Raw genomic sequence first — 20,974 nt, 5'->3', positions numbered from 1 at the left:
CCCAGCACACACACAGCCTGTACTCTCTATTATATCCTCATACCCAGCACACTCTATTATATTCTCATACCCAGCACACACACACAGCCTGTACTCTCTATTATATCCTCATACCCAGCACACACACAGCCTGTACTCTCTATAATATTCTCATACCCAGCACACACACACAGCCTGTACTCTCTATTATATCCTCATACCCAGCACACTCTATTATATTCTCATACCCAGCACACACACACACAGCCTGTACTCTCTATTATATCCTCATACCCAGCACACACACAGCCTGTACTCTCTATTATATCCTCATACCCAGCACACACACACAGCCTGTACTCTCTATTATATCCTCATACCCAGCACACACACACACACAGCCTGTACTCTCTATTATATCCTCATACCCAGCACACACACACACAGCCTGTACTCTCTATTATATCCTCATACCCAGCACACACACACACAGCCTGTACTCTCTATTATATCCTCATACCCAGCACACACACACACAGCCTGTACTCTATTATATCCTCATACCCAGCCTGTACTCTCTATTATATCCTCATACCCAGCCTGTACTCTCTATTATATCCTCATACCCAGCACACACACACACAGCCTGTACTCTCTATTATACCCTCATACACAGCACACACACAGCCTGTACTCTCTATTATATCCTCATACCCAGCACACACACACAGCCTTTACTCTCTATTATATCCTCATACCCAGCACACACACACAGCCTGTATTCTCTATTATATCCTCATACCCAGCACACACACCCAGCCTGTACTCTCTATTATATCCTCATACCCAGCACACACACACAGCCTGTACTCTCTATTATATCCTCATACCCAGCCTGTACTCTCTATTATATCCTCATACCCAGCCTGTACTCTCTATTATATCCTCATACCCAGCACACACACAGCCTTTACTCTCTATTATATCCTCATACCCAGCACACACACAGCCTGTACTCTCTATTATATCCTCATACCCAGCCTGTACTCTCTATTATACCCTCATACCCAGCACACACAGCCTGTATTCTCTATAATATCCTCATACCCAGCACACACACAGCCTGTACTCTCTATTATATCCCCATACCCAGCACACACACACAGCCTGTACTCTCTATTATATCCTCATACCCAGCACACACACAGCCTGTACTCTCTATTATATCCTCATACCCAGCACACACACACAGCCTGTACTCTCTATTATACCCTCATACCCAGCACACACACACAGCCTGTTCTCTCTATTATACCCTCATACCCAGCACACACACAGCCTGTACTCTCTCTATTATATCCTCATACCCAGCCTGTACTCTCTATTATATCCTCATACCCAGCACACACAGCCTGTACTCTCTATTATATCCTCATACCCAGCACACACACAGCCTGTACTCTCTATTATATCCTCATACCCAGCACACACACAGCCTGTACTCTCTATTATATCCTCATACCCAGCACACACACAGCCTGTACTCTCTATTATATCCTCATACCCAGCACACACACACACAGCCTGTACTCTCTATTATATCCTCATACCCAGCCTGTACTCTCTATTATACCCTCATACCCAGCACACACACAGCCTGTACTCTCTATTATATCCCCATACCCAGCACACACACACAGCCTGTACTCTCTATTATATCCTCATACCCAGCACACACACAGCCTGTACTCTCTATTATATCCTCATACCCAGCACACACACACAGCCTGTACTCTCTATTATATCCTCATACCCAGCACACACAGCCTGTACTCTCTATTATATCCTCATACCCAGCACACACACAGCCTGTACTCTCTATTATATCCTCATACCCAGCACACACACACAGCCTGTACTCTCTATTATATCCTCATACCCAGCACACACACACAGCCTGTACTCTCTATTATATCCTCATACCCAGCCTGTACTCTCTATTATATCCTCATACCCAGCCTGTACTCTCTATTATATCCTCATACCCAGCACACACACAGCCTTTACTCTCTATTATATCCTCATACCCAGCACACACACAGCCTGTACTCTCTATTATATCCTCATACCCAGCACACACATACACAGCCTGTACTCTCTATTATATCCTCATACCCAGCACACACACAGCCTGTACTCTCTATTATACCCTCATACCCAGCACACACACACACAGCCTGTACTCTCTATTATACCCTCATACCCAGCACACACACAGCCTGTACTCTCTATTATATCCTCATACCCAGCCTGTACTCTATTATATCTTCATACCCAGCACACACACACAGCCTGTACTCTCTATTATACCCTCATACCCAGCACACACACAGCCTGTACTCTCTATTATATCCTCATACCCAGCACACACACAGCCTGTACTCTCTATTATATCCTCATACCCAGCACACACACAGCCTGTACTCTCTATTATATCCTCATACCCAGCACACACACACAGCCTGTACTCTCTATTATATCCTCATACCCAGCACACACACAGCCTGTACTCTCTATTATATCCTCATACCCAGCACACACACAGCCTGTACTCTCTATTATATCCTCATACCCAGCACACACACAGCCTGTACTCTCTATTATATCCTCATACCCAGCACACACACAGCCTGTACTCTCTATTATATCCTCATACCCAGCACACACACAGCCTGTACTCTCTATTATATCCTCATACCTAGCACACACACAGCCTGTACTCTCTATTATATCCTCATACCCAGCACACACACACACAGCCTGTATTCTCTATAATATCCTCATACCCAGCACACACATACACAGCCTGTACTCTCTATTATATCCTCATACCCAGCACACACACAGCCTGTACTCTCTATTATATCCTCATACCCAGCACACACACAGCCTGTACTCTCTATTATATCCTCATACCCAGCACACACACACACAGCCTGTTCTCTCTATTATACCCTCATACCCAGCACACACATACCCAGCCTGTACTCTCTATTATATCCTCATACCCAGCACACACACACAGCCTGTACTCTCTATTATATCCTCATACCCAGCACACACACAGCCTGTACTCTCTATTATATCCTCATACCCAGCACACACACAGCCTGTACTCTCTATTATATACTCATCCCCAGCACACACACACACAGCCTGTACTCTCTATTATATCCTCATACCCAGCACACACACAGCCTGTACTCTCTATTATATCCTCATACCCAGCACACACACACACACACAGCCTGTACTCTCTATTATATCCTCATACACAGCACACACACAGCCTGTACTCTCTATTATATCCTCATACCCAGCACACACACACAGCCTGTACTCTCTATTATATCCTCATCCCCAGCACAGACACAGCCTGTACTCTCTATTATATCCTCATACCCAGCAAACGCACAGCCTGTACTCTCTATTATATCCTAATACCCAGCACACACACAGCCTGTACTCTCTATTATATCCTCATACCCAGCACACACACACACAGCCTGTACTCTCTATTATATCCTCATACCCAGCACACACACAGCCTGTACTCTCTATTATATCCTCATACCCAGCACACACACACAGCCTGTACTCTCTATTATATCCTCATACCCAGCACACACACAGCCTGTACTCTCTATTATATCCTCATACCCAGCACACACACAGCCTGTACTCTCTATTATATCCTCATACCCAGCCTGTACTCTCTATTATATCCTCATACCCAGCACACACACAGCCTGTACTCTCTATTATATCCTCATACCCAGCCTGTACTCTCTATTATATCCTCATACCCAGCACACACACACACAGCCTGTACTCTCTATTATATCCTCATACCCAGCACACACACACAGCCTGTACTCTCTATTATATCCTCATACCCCGCACACACACACACAGCCTGTACTCTCTATTATATCCTCATACCCAGCACACACACACAGCCTGTACTCTCTATTATATCCTCATACCCATCACACACACAGCCTGTACTCTCTATTATATCCTCATACCCAGCACACACACAGCCTGTACTCTCTATTATATCCTCATACCCAGCCTGTACTCTCTATTATATCCTCATACCTAGCACACACACAGCCTGTACTCTCTATTATATCCTCATACCCAGCCTGTACTCTCTATTATATCCTCATACCCAGCACACACACACACAGCCTGTACTCTCTATTATATCCTCATACCCAGCACACACACACAGCCTGTACTCTCTATTATATCCTCATACCCAGCACACACACACAGCCTGTACTCTCTATTATATCCTCATACCCAGCACACACACAGCCTGTACTCTCTATTATATCCTCATACCCAGCACACACACAGCCTGTACTCTCTATTATATCCTCATACCCAGCACACACACAGCCTGTACTCTCTATTATATCCTCATACCCAGCCTGTACTCTCTATTATATCCTCATACCCAGCACACACACAGCCTGTACTCTCTATTATATCCTCATACCCAGCCTGTACTCTCTATTATATCCTCATACCCAGCACACACATACACAGCCTGTACTCTCTATTATATCCTCATACCCAGCACACACACACACACAGCCTGTACTCTCTATTATATCCTCATACCCCGCACACACGCACAGCCTGTACTCTCTATTATATCCTCATACCCAGCACACACACACAGCCTGTACTCTCTATTATATCCTCATACCCAGCACACACACACACACAGCCTGTACTCTCTATTATATTCTCATACCCCGCACACACACACACAGCCTGTACTCTCTATTATATCCTCATACCCAGCACACACAGCCTGTACTCTCTATTATATCCTCATACCCAGCACACACACACAGTCTGTACTCTCTATTATATCCTCATACTCAGCACACACACACAGCCTGTACTCTCTATTATATCCTCATACCCAGCACACACACACAGCCTGTACTCTCTATTATACCCTCATACCCAGCACACACACACAGCCTTTACTCTCTATTATATCCTCATACCCAGCACACACACACACAGCCTGTACTCTCTATTATATTCTCATACCCCGCACACACACACACAGCCTGTACTCTCTATTATATCCTCATACCCAGCACACACAGCCTGTACTCTCTATTATATCCTCATACCCAGCACACACACACAGTCTGTACTCTCTATTATATCCTCATACCCAGCACACACACACACAGCCTTTACTCTCTATTATATCCTCATACCCAGCACACACACACAGCCTGTACTCTCTATTATATCCTCATACCCAGCACACACACAGCCTGTACTCTCTATTATATCCTCATACCCAGCACACACACAGCCTGTACTCTCTATTATATCCTCATACCCCGCACACACACACAGCCTGTACTCTCTATTATATCCTCATACCCAGCACACACACACACAGCCTGTACTCTCTATTATATCCTCATACCCAGCACACACACACACACAGCCTGTACTCTCTATTATATTCTCATACCCCGCACACACACACACAGCCTGTACTCTCTATTATATCCTCATACCCAGCACACACACAGCCTGTACTCTCTATTATATCCTCATACCCAGCACACACACAGCCTGTACTCTATTATATCCTCATACCCAGCACACACACAGCCTGTACTCTCTATTATATCCTCATACCCAGCACACACACAGCCTGTACTCTCTATTATATCCTCATACCCAGCACACACACACAGCCTGTACTCTCTATTATATCCTCATACCCAGCACACACACACAGCCTGTACTCTCTATTATATCCTCATACCCAGCAAACGCACAGCCTGTACTCTCTATTATATCCTAATACCCAGCACACACAGCCTGTACTCTCTATTATATCCTCATACCCAGCACACACACACACAGCCTGTACTCTCTATTATATCCTCATACCCAGCACACACACACACAGCCTGTACTCTCTATTATATCCTCATACCCAGCACACACACAGCCTGTACTCTCTATTATATCCTCATACCCAGCACACACACAGCCTGTACTCTCTATTATATCCTCATACCCAGCACACACACACAGCCTGTACTCTCTATTATATCCTCATACCCAGCACACACACACAGCCTGTACTCTCTATTATATCCTCATACCCAGCAAACGCACAGCCTGTACTCTCTATTATATCCTAATACCCAGCACACACAGCCTGTACTCTCTATTATATCCTCATACCCAGCACACACACACACAGCCTGTACTCTCTATTATATCCTCATACCCAGCACACACACACACAGCCTGTACTCTCTATTATATCCTCATACCCAGCACACACACAGCCTGTACTCTCTATTATATCCTCATACCCAGCACACACACACAGCCTGTACTCTCTATTATATCCTCATACCCAGCACACACACAGCCTGTACTCTCTATTATATCCTCATACCCCGCACACACACACACAGCCTGTACTCTCTATTATATCCTCATACCCAGCACACACACACACAGCCTGTACTCTCTATTATATCCTCATACCCAGCACACACACACACAGCCTGTACTCTCTATTATATCCTCATACCCAGCACACACACACACACAGCCTGTACTCTCTATTATATCCTCATACCCAGCACACACACAGCCTGTACTCTCTATTATATCCTCATACCCAGCACACACACAGCCTGTACTCTCTATTATATCCTCATACCCAGCACACACACAGCCTGTACTCTCTATTATATCCTCATACCCAGCACACACACACACACAGCCTGTACTCTCTATTATATCCTCATACCCAGCACACACACAGCCTGTACTCTCTATTATATCCTCATACCCAGCACACACACACACACAGCCTGTACTCTCTATTATATCCTCATACCCAGCACACACACAGCCTGTACTCTCTATTATATCCTCATACCCAGCACACACACAGCCTGTACTCTCTATTATATCCTCATACCCAGCACACACACAGCCTGTACTCTCTATTATACCCTCATACCCAGCACACACATACACAGCCTTTACTCTCTATTATATCCTCATACCCAGCACACACACAGCCTGTACTCTCTATTATACCCTCATACCCAGCACACACACACACAGCCTGTACTCTCTATTATATCCTCATACCCAGCACACACACAGCCTGTACTCTCTATTATACCCTCATACCCAGCACACACAGCCTGTACTCTCTATTATACCCTCATACCCAGCCTGTACTCTCTATTATATCCTCATACCCAGCACACTCTATTATATTCTCATACCCAGCACACACACACACAGCCTGTACTCTCTATTATATCCTCATACCCAGCACACACACACACAGCCTGTACTCTCTATTATATCCTCATACCCAGCCTGTACTCTCTATTATATCCTCATACCCAGCACACACACAGCCTGTACTCTCTATTATATCCTCATACCCAGCACACACACAGCCTGTACTCTCTATTATATCCTCATACCCAGCCTGTACTCTCTATTATATCCTCATACCCAGCACACACACAGCCTGTACTCTCTATTATATCCTCATACCCAGCCTGTACTCTCTATTATATCCTCATACCCAGCACACACATACACAGCCTGTACTCTCTATTATATCCTCATACCCAGCACACACACACACACAGCCTGTACTCTCTATTATATCCTCATACCCCGCACACACGCACAGCCTGTACTCTCTATTATATCCTCATACCCAGCACACACACACACAGCCTGTACTCTCTATTATATCCTCATACCCAGCACACACACACACACAGCCTGTACTCTCTATTATATACTCATACCCCGCACACACACACACAGCCTGTACTCTCTATTATATCCTCATACCCAGCACACACAGCCTGTACTCTCTATTATATCCTCATACCCAGCACACACACACAGTCTGTACTCTCTATTATATCCTCATACTCAGCACACACACACACAGCCTGTACTCTCTATTATATCCTCATACCCAGCACACACACACAGCCTGTACTCTCTATTATACCCTCATACCCAGCACACACACACAGCCTTTACTCTCTATTATATCCTCATACCCAGCACACACACACACAGCCTGTACTCTCTATTATATTCTCATACCCCGCACACACACACACAGCCTGTACTCTCTATTATATCCTCATACCCAGCACACACAGCCTGTACTCTCTATTATATCCTCATACCCAGCACACACACACAGTCTGTACTCTCTATTATATCCTCATACCCAGCACACACACACAGCCTGTACTCTCTATTATATCCTCATACCCAGCACACACACAGCCTGTACTCTCTATTATATCCTCATACCCAGCACACACACAGCCTGTACTCTCTATTATATCCTCATACCCAGCACACACACAGCCTGTACTCTCTATTATATCCTCATACCCCGCACACACACACAGCCTGTACTCTCTATTATATCCTCATACCCAGCACACACACACACAGCCTGTACTCTCTATTATATCCTCATACCCAGCACACACACACACACAGCCTGTACTCTCTATTATATTCTCATACCCCGCACACACACACACAGCCTGTACTCTCTATTATATCCTCATACCCAGCACACACACAGCCTGTACTCTCTATTATATCCTCATACCCAGCACACACACAGCCTGTACTCTATTATATCCTCATACCCAGCACACACACAGCCTGTACTCTCTATTATATCCTCATACCCAGCACACACACAGCCTGTACTCTCTATTATATCCTCATACCCAGCACACACACACAGCCTGTACTCTCTATTATATCCTCATACCCAGCACACACACACAGCCTGTACTCTCTATTATATCCTCATACCCAGCAAACGCACAGCCTGTACTCTCTATTATATCCTAATACCCAGCACACACAGCCTGTACTCTCTATTATATCCTCATACCCAGCACACACACACACAGCCTGTACTCTCTATTATATCCTCATACCCAGCACACACACACACAGCCTGTACTCTCTATTATATCCTCATACCCAGCACACACACAGCCTGTACTCTCTATTATATCCTCATACCCAGCACACACACAGCCTGTACTCTCTATTATATCCTCATACCCAGCACACACACACAGCCTGTACTCTCTATTATATCCTCATACCCAGCACACACACACAGCCTGTACTCTCTATTATATCCTCATACCCAGCAAACGCACAGCCTGTACTCTCTATTATATCCTAATACCCAGCACACACAGCCTGTACTCTCTATTATATCCTCATACCCAGCACACACACACACAGCCTGTACTCTCTATTATATCCTCATACCCAGCACACACACACACAGCCTGTACTCTCTATTATATCCTCATACCCAGCACACACACAGCCTGTACTCTCTATTATATCCTCATACCCAGCACACACACACAGCCTGTACTCTCTATTATATCCTCATACCCAGCACACACACAGCCTGTACTCTCTATTATATCCTCATACCCCGCACACACACACACAGCCTGTACTCTCTATTATATCCTCATACCCAGCACACACACACACAGCCTGTACTCTCTATTATATCCTCATACCCAGCACACACACAGCCTGTACTCTCTATTATACCCTCATACCCAGCACACACACACACAGCCTGTACTCTCTATTATATCCTCATACCCAGCACACACACACACACAGCCTGTACTCTCTATTATATCCTCATACCCAGCACACACACAGCCTGTACTCTCTATTATATCCTCATACCCAGCACACACACAGCCTGTACTCTCTATTATATCCTCATACCCAGCACACACACACACACAGCCTGTACTCTCTATTATATCCTCATACCCAGCACACACACAGCCTGTACTCTCTATTATATCCTCATACCCAGCACACACACACACACAGCCTGTACTCTCTATTATATCCTCATACCCAGCACACACACAGCCTGTACTCTCTATTATATCCTCATACCCAGCACACACACAGCCTGTACTCTCTATTATATCCTCATACCCAGCACACACACAGCCTGTACTCTCTATTATACCCTCATACCCAGCACACACATACACAGCCTTTACTCTCTATTATATCCTCATACCCAGCACACACACAGCCTGTACTCTCTATTATACCCTCATACCCAGCACACACACACACAGCCTGTACTCTCTATTATATCCTCATACCCAGCACACACACAGCCTGTACTCTCTATTATACCCTCATACCCAGCACACACACAGCCTGTACTCTCTATTATACCCTCATACCCAGCCTGTACTCTCTATTATATCCTCATACCCAGCACACTCTATTATATTCTCATACCCAGCACACACACACACAGCCTGTACTCTCTATTATACCCTCATACCCAGCACACACACACACAGCCTGTACTCTCTATTATATCCTCATACCCAGCCTGTACTCTCTATTATATCCTCATACCCAGCACACACACAGCCTGTACTCTCTATTATACCCTCATACCCAGCACACACACACACAGCCTGTACTCTCTATTATATCCTCATACCCAGCACACACACAGCCTGTACTCTCTATTATACCCTCATACCCAGCACACACACAGCCTGTACTCTCTATTATACCCTCATACCCAGCCTGTACTCTCTATTATATCCTCATACCCAGCACACTCTATTATATTCTCATACCCAGCACACACACACACAGCCTGTACTCTCTATTATACCCTCATACCCAGCACACACACACACAGCCTGTACTCTCTATTATATCCTCATACCCAGCCTGTACTCTCTATTATATCCTCATACCCAGCACACACACACACAGGTGTACAGGTGGGTATGGGGGCATTCTTGCAAGGGTGTATTTTGTTACAGGGGTTTTCCACTGTTACATGTCTTGTTTATTTGCATTACGATTGTGATCATAGTTATTGTTATTTATCTCCCTTGAGTACATTTGGGCATTATAGCCAGATCCTTCTATGGAGCTGGGCCGTCTGTCTTTATCACTGCTCTTGAAATTGACATAAAGCTGAATTCAGTTTGTTCAATGCATTGAGTGAAGCAGGGATATGTGGTGCCCAAGGGTATTGAAAATGAAAGTTATGATTGGAAGACAGAGCAATGTGTTCTGTACAAATGGTCAGATTTACAAGTCTGTGAACAGGTTAATGCCCTTTATTGTGTTTCTGCAGAGGGGGTGTTTGGATTAGTGCCGGACATGTGTAGATCACTGAGACGTGATGGACGTAGTGAGGTTACTGTACTGAGACGTGATGGACGTAGTGAGGTTACTGTACTGAGACGTGATGGACGTAGTGAGGTTACTGTACTGAGACGTGATGGACGTAGTGAGGTTACTGTACTGAGACGTGTAATTTCCTCTTGCAGTGAAGCAGTCATGTGCTGCGAAGAAGTTCAGTTGTGGCGAATCCAGCAATAATTGTATCCCGGCAACCTGGAGGTGCGATGGTGAACGGGACTGTGAGAATGGCGTAGATGAGAAGGACTGTCCCACTGGTTAGTTCTAAATCAGATCTAATAATCAGCTTTTCTGTCTGTTACTGTACATCATCCCTCTGTTACTGTACATCATCCCTCTGTTACTGTACACCATCCCTCTGTTACTGTACATCATCCCTCTGTTACTGTACATCATTCCTGTCTTACTGTACATCATTCCTGTCTTACTGTACATCATCCCTCTGTTACTGTACATCATCCCTCTGTTACTGTACTTCATCCCTCTGTTACTGTACATCATTCCTGTCTTACTGTACATCATCCCTCTGTTACTGTACATCATCCCTCTGTTACTGTACATCATCCCTCTGTTACTGTACATCATTCCTGTCTTACTGTACATCATCCCTCTGTGTTACTGTACATCATCCCTCTGTTACTGTACATCATTCCTCTGTTACTGTACATCATCCCTCTGTTACTGTACATCATCCCTCTGTTACTGTACATCATCCCTCTGTTACTGTACATCATCCCTCTGTTACTGTACATCATTCCTGTCTTACTGTACATCATTCCTGTCTTACTGTACTTCATCCCTCTGTTACTGTACATCATTCCTGTCTTACTGTACATCATCCCTCTGTTACTGTACATCATCCCTCTGTTACTGTACATCATCCCTCTGTTACTGTACATCATCCCTCTGTTACTGTACATCATCCCTGTCTTACTGTACATCATCCCTCTGTTACTGTACATCATCCCTCTGTTACTGTACATCATCCCTCTGTTACTGTACATCATTCCTCTGTTACTGTACATCATCCCTCTGTTACTGTACATCATCCCTCTGTTACTGTACATCATTCCTCTGTTACTGTACATCATCCCTCTGTTACTGTACATCATCCCTCTGTTACTGTATATCATCCCTCTGTTACTGTACATCATCCCTCTGTTACTGTACATCATCCCTCTGTTACTGTACATCATTCCTGTCTTACTGTACATCATCCCTCTGTTACTGTACATCATCCCTCTGTTACTGTACATCATCCCTCTGTTACTGTACATCATCCCTCTGTTACTGTACATCATCCCTCTGTTACTGTACATCATCCCTCTGTTACTGTACATCATTCCTGTCTTACTGTACATCATCCCTCTGTTACTGTACATCATCCCTCTGTTACTGTACATCATCCCTCTGTTACTGTACATCATTCCTCTGTTACTGTACATCATCCCTCTGTTACTGTACATCATCCCTCTGTTACTGTACATCATTCCTCTGTTACTGTACATCATTCCTCTGTTACTGTACATCATTCCTCTGTTACTGTACATCATTCCTCTGTGTTACTGTACATCATTCCTCTGTTACTGTACATCATCCCTCTGTTACTGTACATCATCCCTCTGTTACTGTACATCATTCCTCTGTTACTGTACATCATTCCTCTGTTACTGTACATCATCCCTCTGTTACTGTACATCATTCCTCTGTTACTGTACATCATTCCTCTGTTACTGTACATCATTCCTCTGTTACTGTACATCATCCCTCTGTCTTACTGTACATCATTCCTCTGTTACTGTACATCATCCCTCTGTTACTGTACATCATCCCTCTGTTACTGTACATCATCCCTCTGTTACTGTACATCATCCCTCTGTTACTGTACATCATTCCTCTGTTACTGTACATCATTCCTCTGTTACTGTACATCATCCCTCTGTTACTGTACATCATCCCTCTGTTACTGTACATCATTCCTCTGTTACTGTACATCATCCCTCTGTTACTGTACATCATCCCTCTGTTACTGTATATCATCCCTCTGTTACTGTACATCATCCCTCTGTTACTGTACATCATCCCTCTGTTACTGTACATCATTCCTGTCTTACTGTACATCATCCCTCTGTTACTGTACATCATCCCTCTGTTACTGTACATCATCCCTCTGTTACTGTACATCATCCCTCTGTTACTGTACATCATTCCTGTCTTACTGTACATCATCCCTCTGTTACTGTACATCATCCCTCTGTTACTGTACATCATCCCTCTGTTACTGTACATCATCCCTCTGTTACTGTACATCATTCCTGTCTTACTGTACATCATCCCTCTGTTACTGTACATCATCCCTCTGTTACTGTACATCATCCCTCTGTTACTGTACATCATTCCTCTGTTACTGTACATCATTCCTCTGTTACTGTACATCATTCCTCTGTTACTGTACATCATTCCTCTGTGTTACTGTACATCATTCCTCTGTTACTGTACATCATCCCTCTGTTACTGTACATCATCCCTCTGTTACTGTACATCATTCCTCTGTTACTGTACATCATTCCTCTGTTACTGTACATCATTCCTCTGTTACTGTACATCATCCCTCTGTTACTGTACATCATTCCTCTGTGTTACTGTACATCATTCCTCTGTGTTACTGTACATCATCCCTCTGTCTTACTGTACATCATTCCTCTGTTACTGTACATCATCCCTCTGTTACTGTACATCATTCCTCTGTTACTGTACATCATCCCTCTGTTACTGTACATCATTCCTCTGTTACTGTACATCATTCCTCTGTTACTGTACATCATTCCTCTGTGTTACTGTACATCATTCCTCTGTTACTGTACATCATCCCTCTGTTACTGTACATCATTCCTCTGTTACTGTACATCATTCCTCTGTTACTGTACATCATCCCTCTGTTACTGTACATCATCCCTGTCTTACTGTACATCATTCCTCTGTTACTGTACATCATTCCTCTGTTACTGTACATCATTCCTCTGTTACTGTACATCATCCCTCTGTTACTGTACATCATCCCTGTCTTACTGTACATCATTCCTCTGTTACTGTACATCATTCCTCTGTCTTACTGTACATCATCCCTCTGTTACTGTATATCATCCCTCTGTTACTGTACATCATCCCTCTGTTACTGTACATCATTCCTCTGTTACTGTACATCATTCCTGTCTTACTGTACATCATCCCTCTGTTACTGTACATCATTCCTGTCTTACTGTACATCATTCCTCTGTTACTGTACATCATTCCTCTGTCTTACTGTACATCATCCCTCTGTTACTGTACATCATCCCTCTGTTACTGTACATCATCCCTCTGTTACTGTACATCATTCCTCTGTCTTACTGTACATCATCCCTCTGTTACTGTACATCATCCCTCTGTTACTGTACATCATTCCTCTGTTACTGTACATCATTCCTGTCTTACTGTACATCATCCCTCTGTTACTGTACATCATTCCTGTCTTACTGTACATCATTCCTGTCTTACTGTACATCATCCCTCTGTTACTGTACATCATTCCTCTGTTACTGTACATCATTCCTCTGTCTTACTGTACATCATCCCTCTGTTACTGTACATCATTCCTCTGTTACTGTACATCATTCCTGTCTTACTGTACATCATTCCTCTGTTACTGTACATCATTCCTCTGTCTTACTGTACATCATCCCTCTGTTACTGTACATCATCCCTCTGTTACTGTACATCATTCCTGTCTTACTGTACATCATCCCTCTGTTACTGTACATCATTCCTGTCTTACTGTATATCATTTCCTCTGTCTTACTGTACATCATCCCTGTCTGTTACTATACATCATCCCTCTGTCTATTCCTGCGTGTAAATCATCCCTCTTACTGTACTCCATCCCTCTGTCTGTTACTGTACATCATTTCTGTTACTATACATCATCCCTCTGTCTATTACTGCATGTACATCATCCCTGTTACTGTACAACCATTTCTGTCTGTCACTATACATCATCCCTCTGTTACTGTACATCATCCCTGTTACTGTACACCATCCCTCTGTCTTTTACTATACATCATCCCTCTGTTACTGTACATCATCTGTCTGTTACTGTACACCATCCTTCGATTACTGTACACCATCCGTCTGTTACTGTACACCACCCCTCTGTCTTTTACTATACATCATTCCTCTGTCTTACTGTACATCATTCCTCTGTTACTGTACATCATTCCACTGTCTTACTGTACATCATTCCTCTGTTACTGTACATAATTTCTGTCTGTTACTGTACATCATTCCTCTGTCTTACTGTACATCATTCCTCTGTCTTACTGTACATCATTCCTCTGTCTTACTGTACATAATTTCTGTCTGTTACTGTACATAATTTCTGTCTGTTACTGTACATAATTTCTGTCTGTTACTGTACATAATTTCTGTCTGTTACTGTACATCATTCCTCTGTGTTACTGTACATCATTCCTCTGTGTTACTGTACATCATTCCTCTGTGTTACTGTACATCATTCCTCTGTTACTGTACATCATTCCTCTGTCTTACTATACATCATTCCTCTGTCTTACTATACATCATTCCTCTGTTACTGTACATAATTTCTGCTACTGTACATCATTCCTCTGTCTTACTGTACATCATTCCTGTCTATTACTGTACATAATTTCTCTGTCTGTTACTGTACATCATCCCTCGATTACTGTACATCATCCCTCGATTACTGTACATCATCCCTCGATTACTGTACATCATCCCTCTGTCCAACTTAAAAAGGAGTTTAAAACAATTACTGTAATACTGTATATTTCATCCACTTTTTGCACAATCCTCTTAAGAAACAGCAAAGATGTCTGATCCTGAATGTAACTTAAATATCTGTGTAGTGTGATAGTGACATTTTAGCCCCATATAGAGACTCACAATTACTGCTGAACCCGTTTCCCCCCTCCTGGTTCCTTATAGCTGCCCCCCGGATGAGGCCCATTATAATGCACAATGTCCGGGCTGCACAAACAAGGCGGCTTTAGACTGGATGTTTTCCTCCAATGTGACCATAAATCCCTTTGTATGAGCCCAAAACAACCAGCGAGTCCCGTTCATCACTTCGTCAGATTATCCGGCACATTCGGTTGCTAGGCACTTTCTGGCTGCGTGACGATCTCCCTGGCACGGGAGTAACCTGGCAACATACTATGGAATTTCATGGCGATTTGGTGTTTTCTGTGGCAATTGTGCACCTACATAGTAATGAGTTCAGTGCGGCACAGCCGAAGACCCCACCTCACCAGTATTACCCGCGTGACTGCGCTCTCATAGATCGTACAAACATTTTACACTTTTTTAAGAAGTTTTTATGCAAAACCCTTTTGTCAGGTGAGATGAAACATCTGCTGGGCGGCCCCTGTTATCACTATGACATCGCTGGCATCTAGTATACCCACACAGCATCGCTGGCATCTAGTATACCCACACAGCATCGCTGGCATCTAGTATACCCACACAGCATCGCTGGCATCTAGTATACCCACACAGCAAGCATCAGATACAATGGGCCTGGGAGGCCCTGTCCTGATCACTTTACCTCAGTAAGATCACACGTCTCCACAGAGGGCCCTGTATAAAACATCACAGGCAAAGCTCATATATGTTTCATGAAAGACCTGGCACCAAGTCTCTGGTGATAATGCAGATCAGCAAAGCTCCTGTATTCCCGAGTGTGAGCACATTACAAGGGACTGTCATGGAGCCTCTTACTATGTTATTTATTTATAAGTCAGCGAGCTTATCGCCATATAACACAGGACGCATTGACTGCGCACCTATGTGATGGGGACCTTGTAAGACTGCACTTTAGTAAACTTATATGCAATAGGTAGAAATGTCTGCTGTGAATATCGTGTTAGTACCTCAGTATACGCAGGTTCCATGTTTGCTGATGGTTAACAGCCCCTTATCTGGTTACTATCCTCCAGGCAGCACGCCATGTGTTAGTTCCGTGTATTCGCTTCAGGTTGCGCCAGAATAAATGGCGTTATGTATAATCTGTAATAGCAATACGCTTAATGCTGGGATGGGAAACCATAGAAAAATGTCACCACTCCGTTAGGGACTGATGAGATAAGCCGCAAGGTTTCTGCGCAAAACAAGTGGTAATTATGGGGCAAAGACCTCAGTAAATTTTCTAACTATCAGTCAGGAGCATAAAGCGTCACGGGGCAGCGCAGCGGCGTGAATCGGCCCTTTATGAGCGATGATGGTTTATACATACGTAAGTGCTGTGTACTGTATCTTCACCGTGCGCTTTGTGACTGAAATCATTATTTATGTGAATTCGGACATTCCATTCACCAGCAACAAGTGACCTCACTTAGCCAGGAGGCATTTTGTACCTCACACTTCACTGCTGTCACTAGCTCCTAGTCCATTTATTGGCTGAATATTGCTTTGGCAACAAAATGGCTGACGGCAGTGTGTATAGGCTACAAGCTGAGCTTTGTCTCATTGCCCCTGGTGCAGAGGGAAATACAGCTCTGCCTGTGGTAAATGCTGACATTACAGCTGGCAGAGGTGCGTACACGTGTCGCTGGATCCCTCTCCATACATCCCGCTCGCTTCTACACCCTGGTTTCCATAGTAACAGTTACTGGTGTTTCGGGGAGGGTTGCTCAGGGGTCAGGAGATGTCTCGCAGGGTCAGGAGGGTGTGGGGAGGGGGTTGTGCACTGTCCCCACGCTGTCCTCCTCTCCGTATCACGTTACTCTATCTCTTTGCTGCTCTGTCACTGAGCAGATATTCAGCAATATCCTATGGATGACCAGGTGTAGGGAATGCTGCTGGCGCTCTCTGCCGTCCTATGGATGACCGGGTGTAGGGAGTGCTGCTGGCGCTCTCTGCCGTCCTATGGATGACCATGTGTAGGGAATGCTGCTGGCGCTCTCTGCCGTCCTATGGGTGACCGGGTGTAGGGAGTGCTGCTGGCGCTCTCTGCCGTCCTATGGGTGACCGGGTGTAGGGAATGCTGCTGGCGCTCTCTGCCGTCCTATGGGTGACCGGGTGTAGGGAATGCTGCTGGCGCTCTCTGCCGTCCTATGGGTGACCGGGTGTAGGGAATGCTGCTGGCGCTCTCTGCCGTCCTATGGGTGACCGGGTGTAGGGAGTGCTGCTGGCGCTCTCTGCCGTCCTATGGATGACCGGGTGTAGGGAGTGCTGCTGGCGCTCTCTGCCGTCCTATGGGTGACCGGGTGTAGGGAGTGCTGCTGGCGCTCTCTGCCGTCCTATGGGTGACCGGGTGTAGGGAGTGCTGCTGGCGCTCTCTGCCGTCCTATGGGTGACCGGGTGTAGGGAATGCTGCTGGCGCTCTCTGCCGTCCTATGGATGACCGGGTGTAGGGAGTGCTGCTGGTGCTCTCTGCCGTCCTATGGGTGACCGGGTGTAGGGAGTGCTGCTGGCGCTCTCTGCCGTCCTATGGGTGACCGGGTGTAGGGAGTGCTGCTGGCGCTCTCTGCCGTCCTATGGGTGACCGGGTGTAGGGAGTGCTGCTGGCGCTCTCTGCCGTCCTATGGGTGACCGGGTGTAGGGAGTGCTGCTGGCGCTCTCTGCCGTCCTATGGATGACCGGGTGTAGGGAATGCTGCTGGCGCTCTCTGCCGTCCTATGGGTGACCGGGTGTAGGGAGTGCTGCTGGCGCTCTCTGCCGTCCTATGGGTGACCGGGTGTAGGGAGTGCTGCTGGCATTAGGATTAGGATAGGCGTCGGTATTTCAACACCTGTCTTAAGTCCCTTGTCGGGATTAAGATGTCTGTATTGATGCTGCCGGTCTCATAACTACATCCCGTATAGCCCTGCTGTTACCCCGCTGCCCCCCATTGCACTGACTATAACCGTATGGGAGTATGTGAGCACTGCTGTTACCCCTCTGCCCCCCATTGCACTGACTGTAACCCTATGGGAGTATGTGAGCACTGCTCTTACCCCGCTGCCCCCCATTGCACTGAATATAACCCTATGGGAGAATGTGAGCACTGCTGTTACCCCGCTGCCCCCCATTGCACTGACTATAACCCTATGGGAGTATGTGAGCACTGCTGTTACCCCGCTGCCCCCCATTGCACTGAATATAACCCTATGGGAGTATGTGAGCACTGCTGTTACCCCGCTGCCCCCCATTGCACTGAATATAACCCTATGGGAGTATGTGAGCACTGCTGTTACCCCGCTGCCCCCCATTCCACTGACTATAACCCTATGGGAGAATGTGAGCACTGCTGTTACCCCTCTGCCCCCCATTGCACTGACTGTAACCCTATGGGAGTATGTGAGCACTGCTGTTACCCCGCTGCCCCCCATTGCACTGACTATAACCCTATGGGAGTATGTGAGCACTGCTGTTACCCTGCTGCCCCCCATTGCACTGAATATAACCCTATGGGAGTATGTGAGCACTGCTGTTACCCCGCTGCCCCCCATTGCACTGAATATAACCCTATGGGAGTATGTGAGCACTGCTGTTACCACGCTGCCCCCCATTGCACTGAATATAACCCTATGGGAGAATGTGAGCACTGCTGTTACCCCGCTGCCCCCCATTGCACTGACTATAACCCTATGGGAGAATGTGAGCACTGCTGTTACCCCTCTGCCCCCCATTGCACTGACTGTAACCCTATGGGAGTATGTGAGCACTGCTGTTACCCCGCTGCCCCCCATTACACTGACTATAACCCTATGGGAGAATGTGAGCACTGCTGTTACCCCGCTGCCCCCCATTACACTGACTATAACACTATGGGAGTATGTGAGCACTGCTGTTACCCCGCTGCCCCCCATTACACTGACTATAACACTATGGGAGTATGTGAGCACTGCTGTTACCCCGCTGCCCCCCATTACACTGACTATAACACTATGGGAGTATGTGAGCACTGCTGTTACCCCGCTGCCCCCCATTACACTGACTATAACCCTATGGGAGTATGTGAGCACTGCTGTTACCCCGCTGCCCCCCATTGCACTGACTATAACCCTATGGGAGTATGTGAGCACTGCTGTTACCCCGCTGCCCCCCATTACACTGACTATAACACTATGGGAGTATGTGAGCACTGCTGTTACCCCGCTGCCCCCCATTACACTGACTATAACCCTATGGGAGTATGTGAGCACTGCTGTTACCCCGCTGCCCCCCATTGCACTGACTATAACCCTATGGGAGTATGTGAGCACTGCTGTTACCCCGCTGCCCCCCATTACACTGACTATAACACTATGGGAGTATGTGAGCACTGCTGTTACCCCGCTGCCCCCCATTACACTGACTATAACACTATGGGAGTATGTGAGCACTGCTGTTACCCCGCTGCCCCCCATTACACTGACTATAACACTATGGGAGTATGTGAGCACTGCTGTTACCCCGCTGCCCCCCATTACACTGACTATAACCCTATGGGAGTATGTGAGCACTGCTGTTACCCCGCTGCCCCCCATTGCACTGACTATAACCCTATGGGAGTATGTGAGCACTGCTGTTACCCCGCTGCCCCCCATTACACTGACTA

At 45.7% G+C, this 20,974-nt stretch overlaps 1 protein-coding gene across 2 annotated transcripts in view; it reads left to right on the top strand.

Moving 5' to 3' along the window:
• LRP8 (LDL receptor related protein 8) overlaps nucleotides 1–20,974 on the top strand; it is a 188,166-nt gene that overhangs the window by 104,626 nt on the left and 62,566 nt on the right. For both annotated transcript variants that reach the window (XM_088465558.1, XM_088465557.1), the window contains one exon: nucleotides 11,508–11,636. In XM_088465558.1, coding sequence (XP_088321684.1) covers nucleotides 11,508–11,636 — 129 coding nt within the window. The remainder of the gene's footprint in view (nucleotides 1–11,507; nucleotides 11,637–20,974) is intronic.

The sequence above is a fragment of the Taudactylus pleione genome, unplaced genomic scaffold, assembly GCF_031769625.1.
Source record: "Taudactylus pleione unplaced genomic scaffold, aTauple2 ptg001992l, whole genome shotgun sequence".
In the NCBI taxonomy this organism is placed as follows: domain Eukaryota; kingdom Metazoa; phylum Chordata; class Amphibia; order Anura; family Myobatrachidae; genus Taudactylus; species Taudactylus pleione.
Note: the sequence above shows the minus strand (reverse complement) of the source record. Positions and strands in the feature narration are given on the sequence as shown.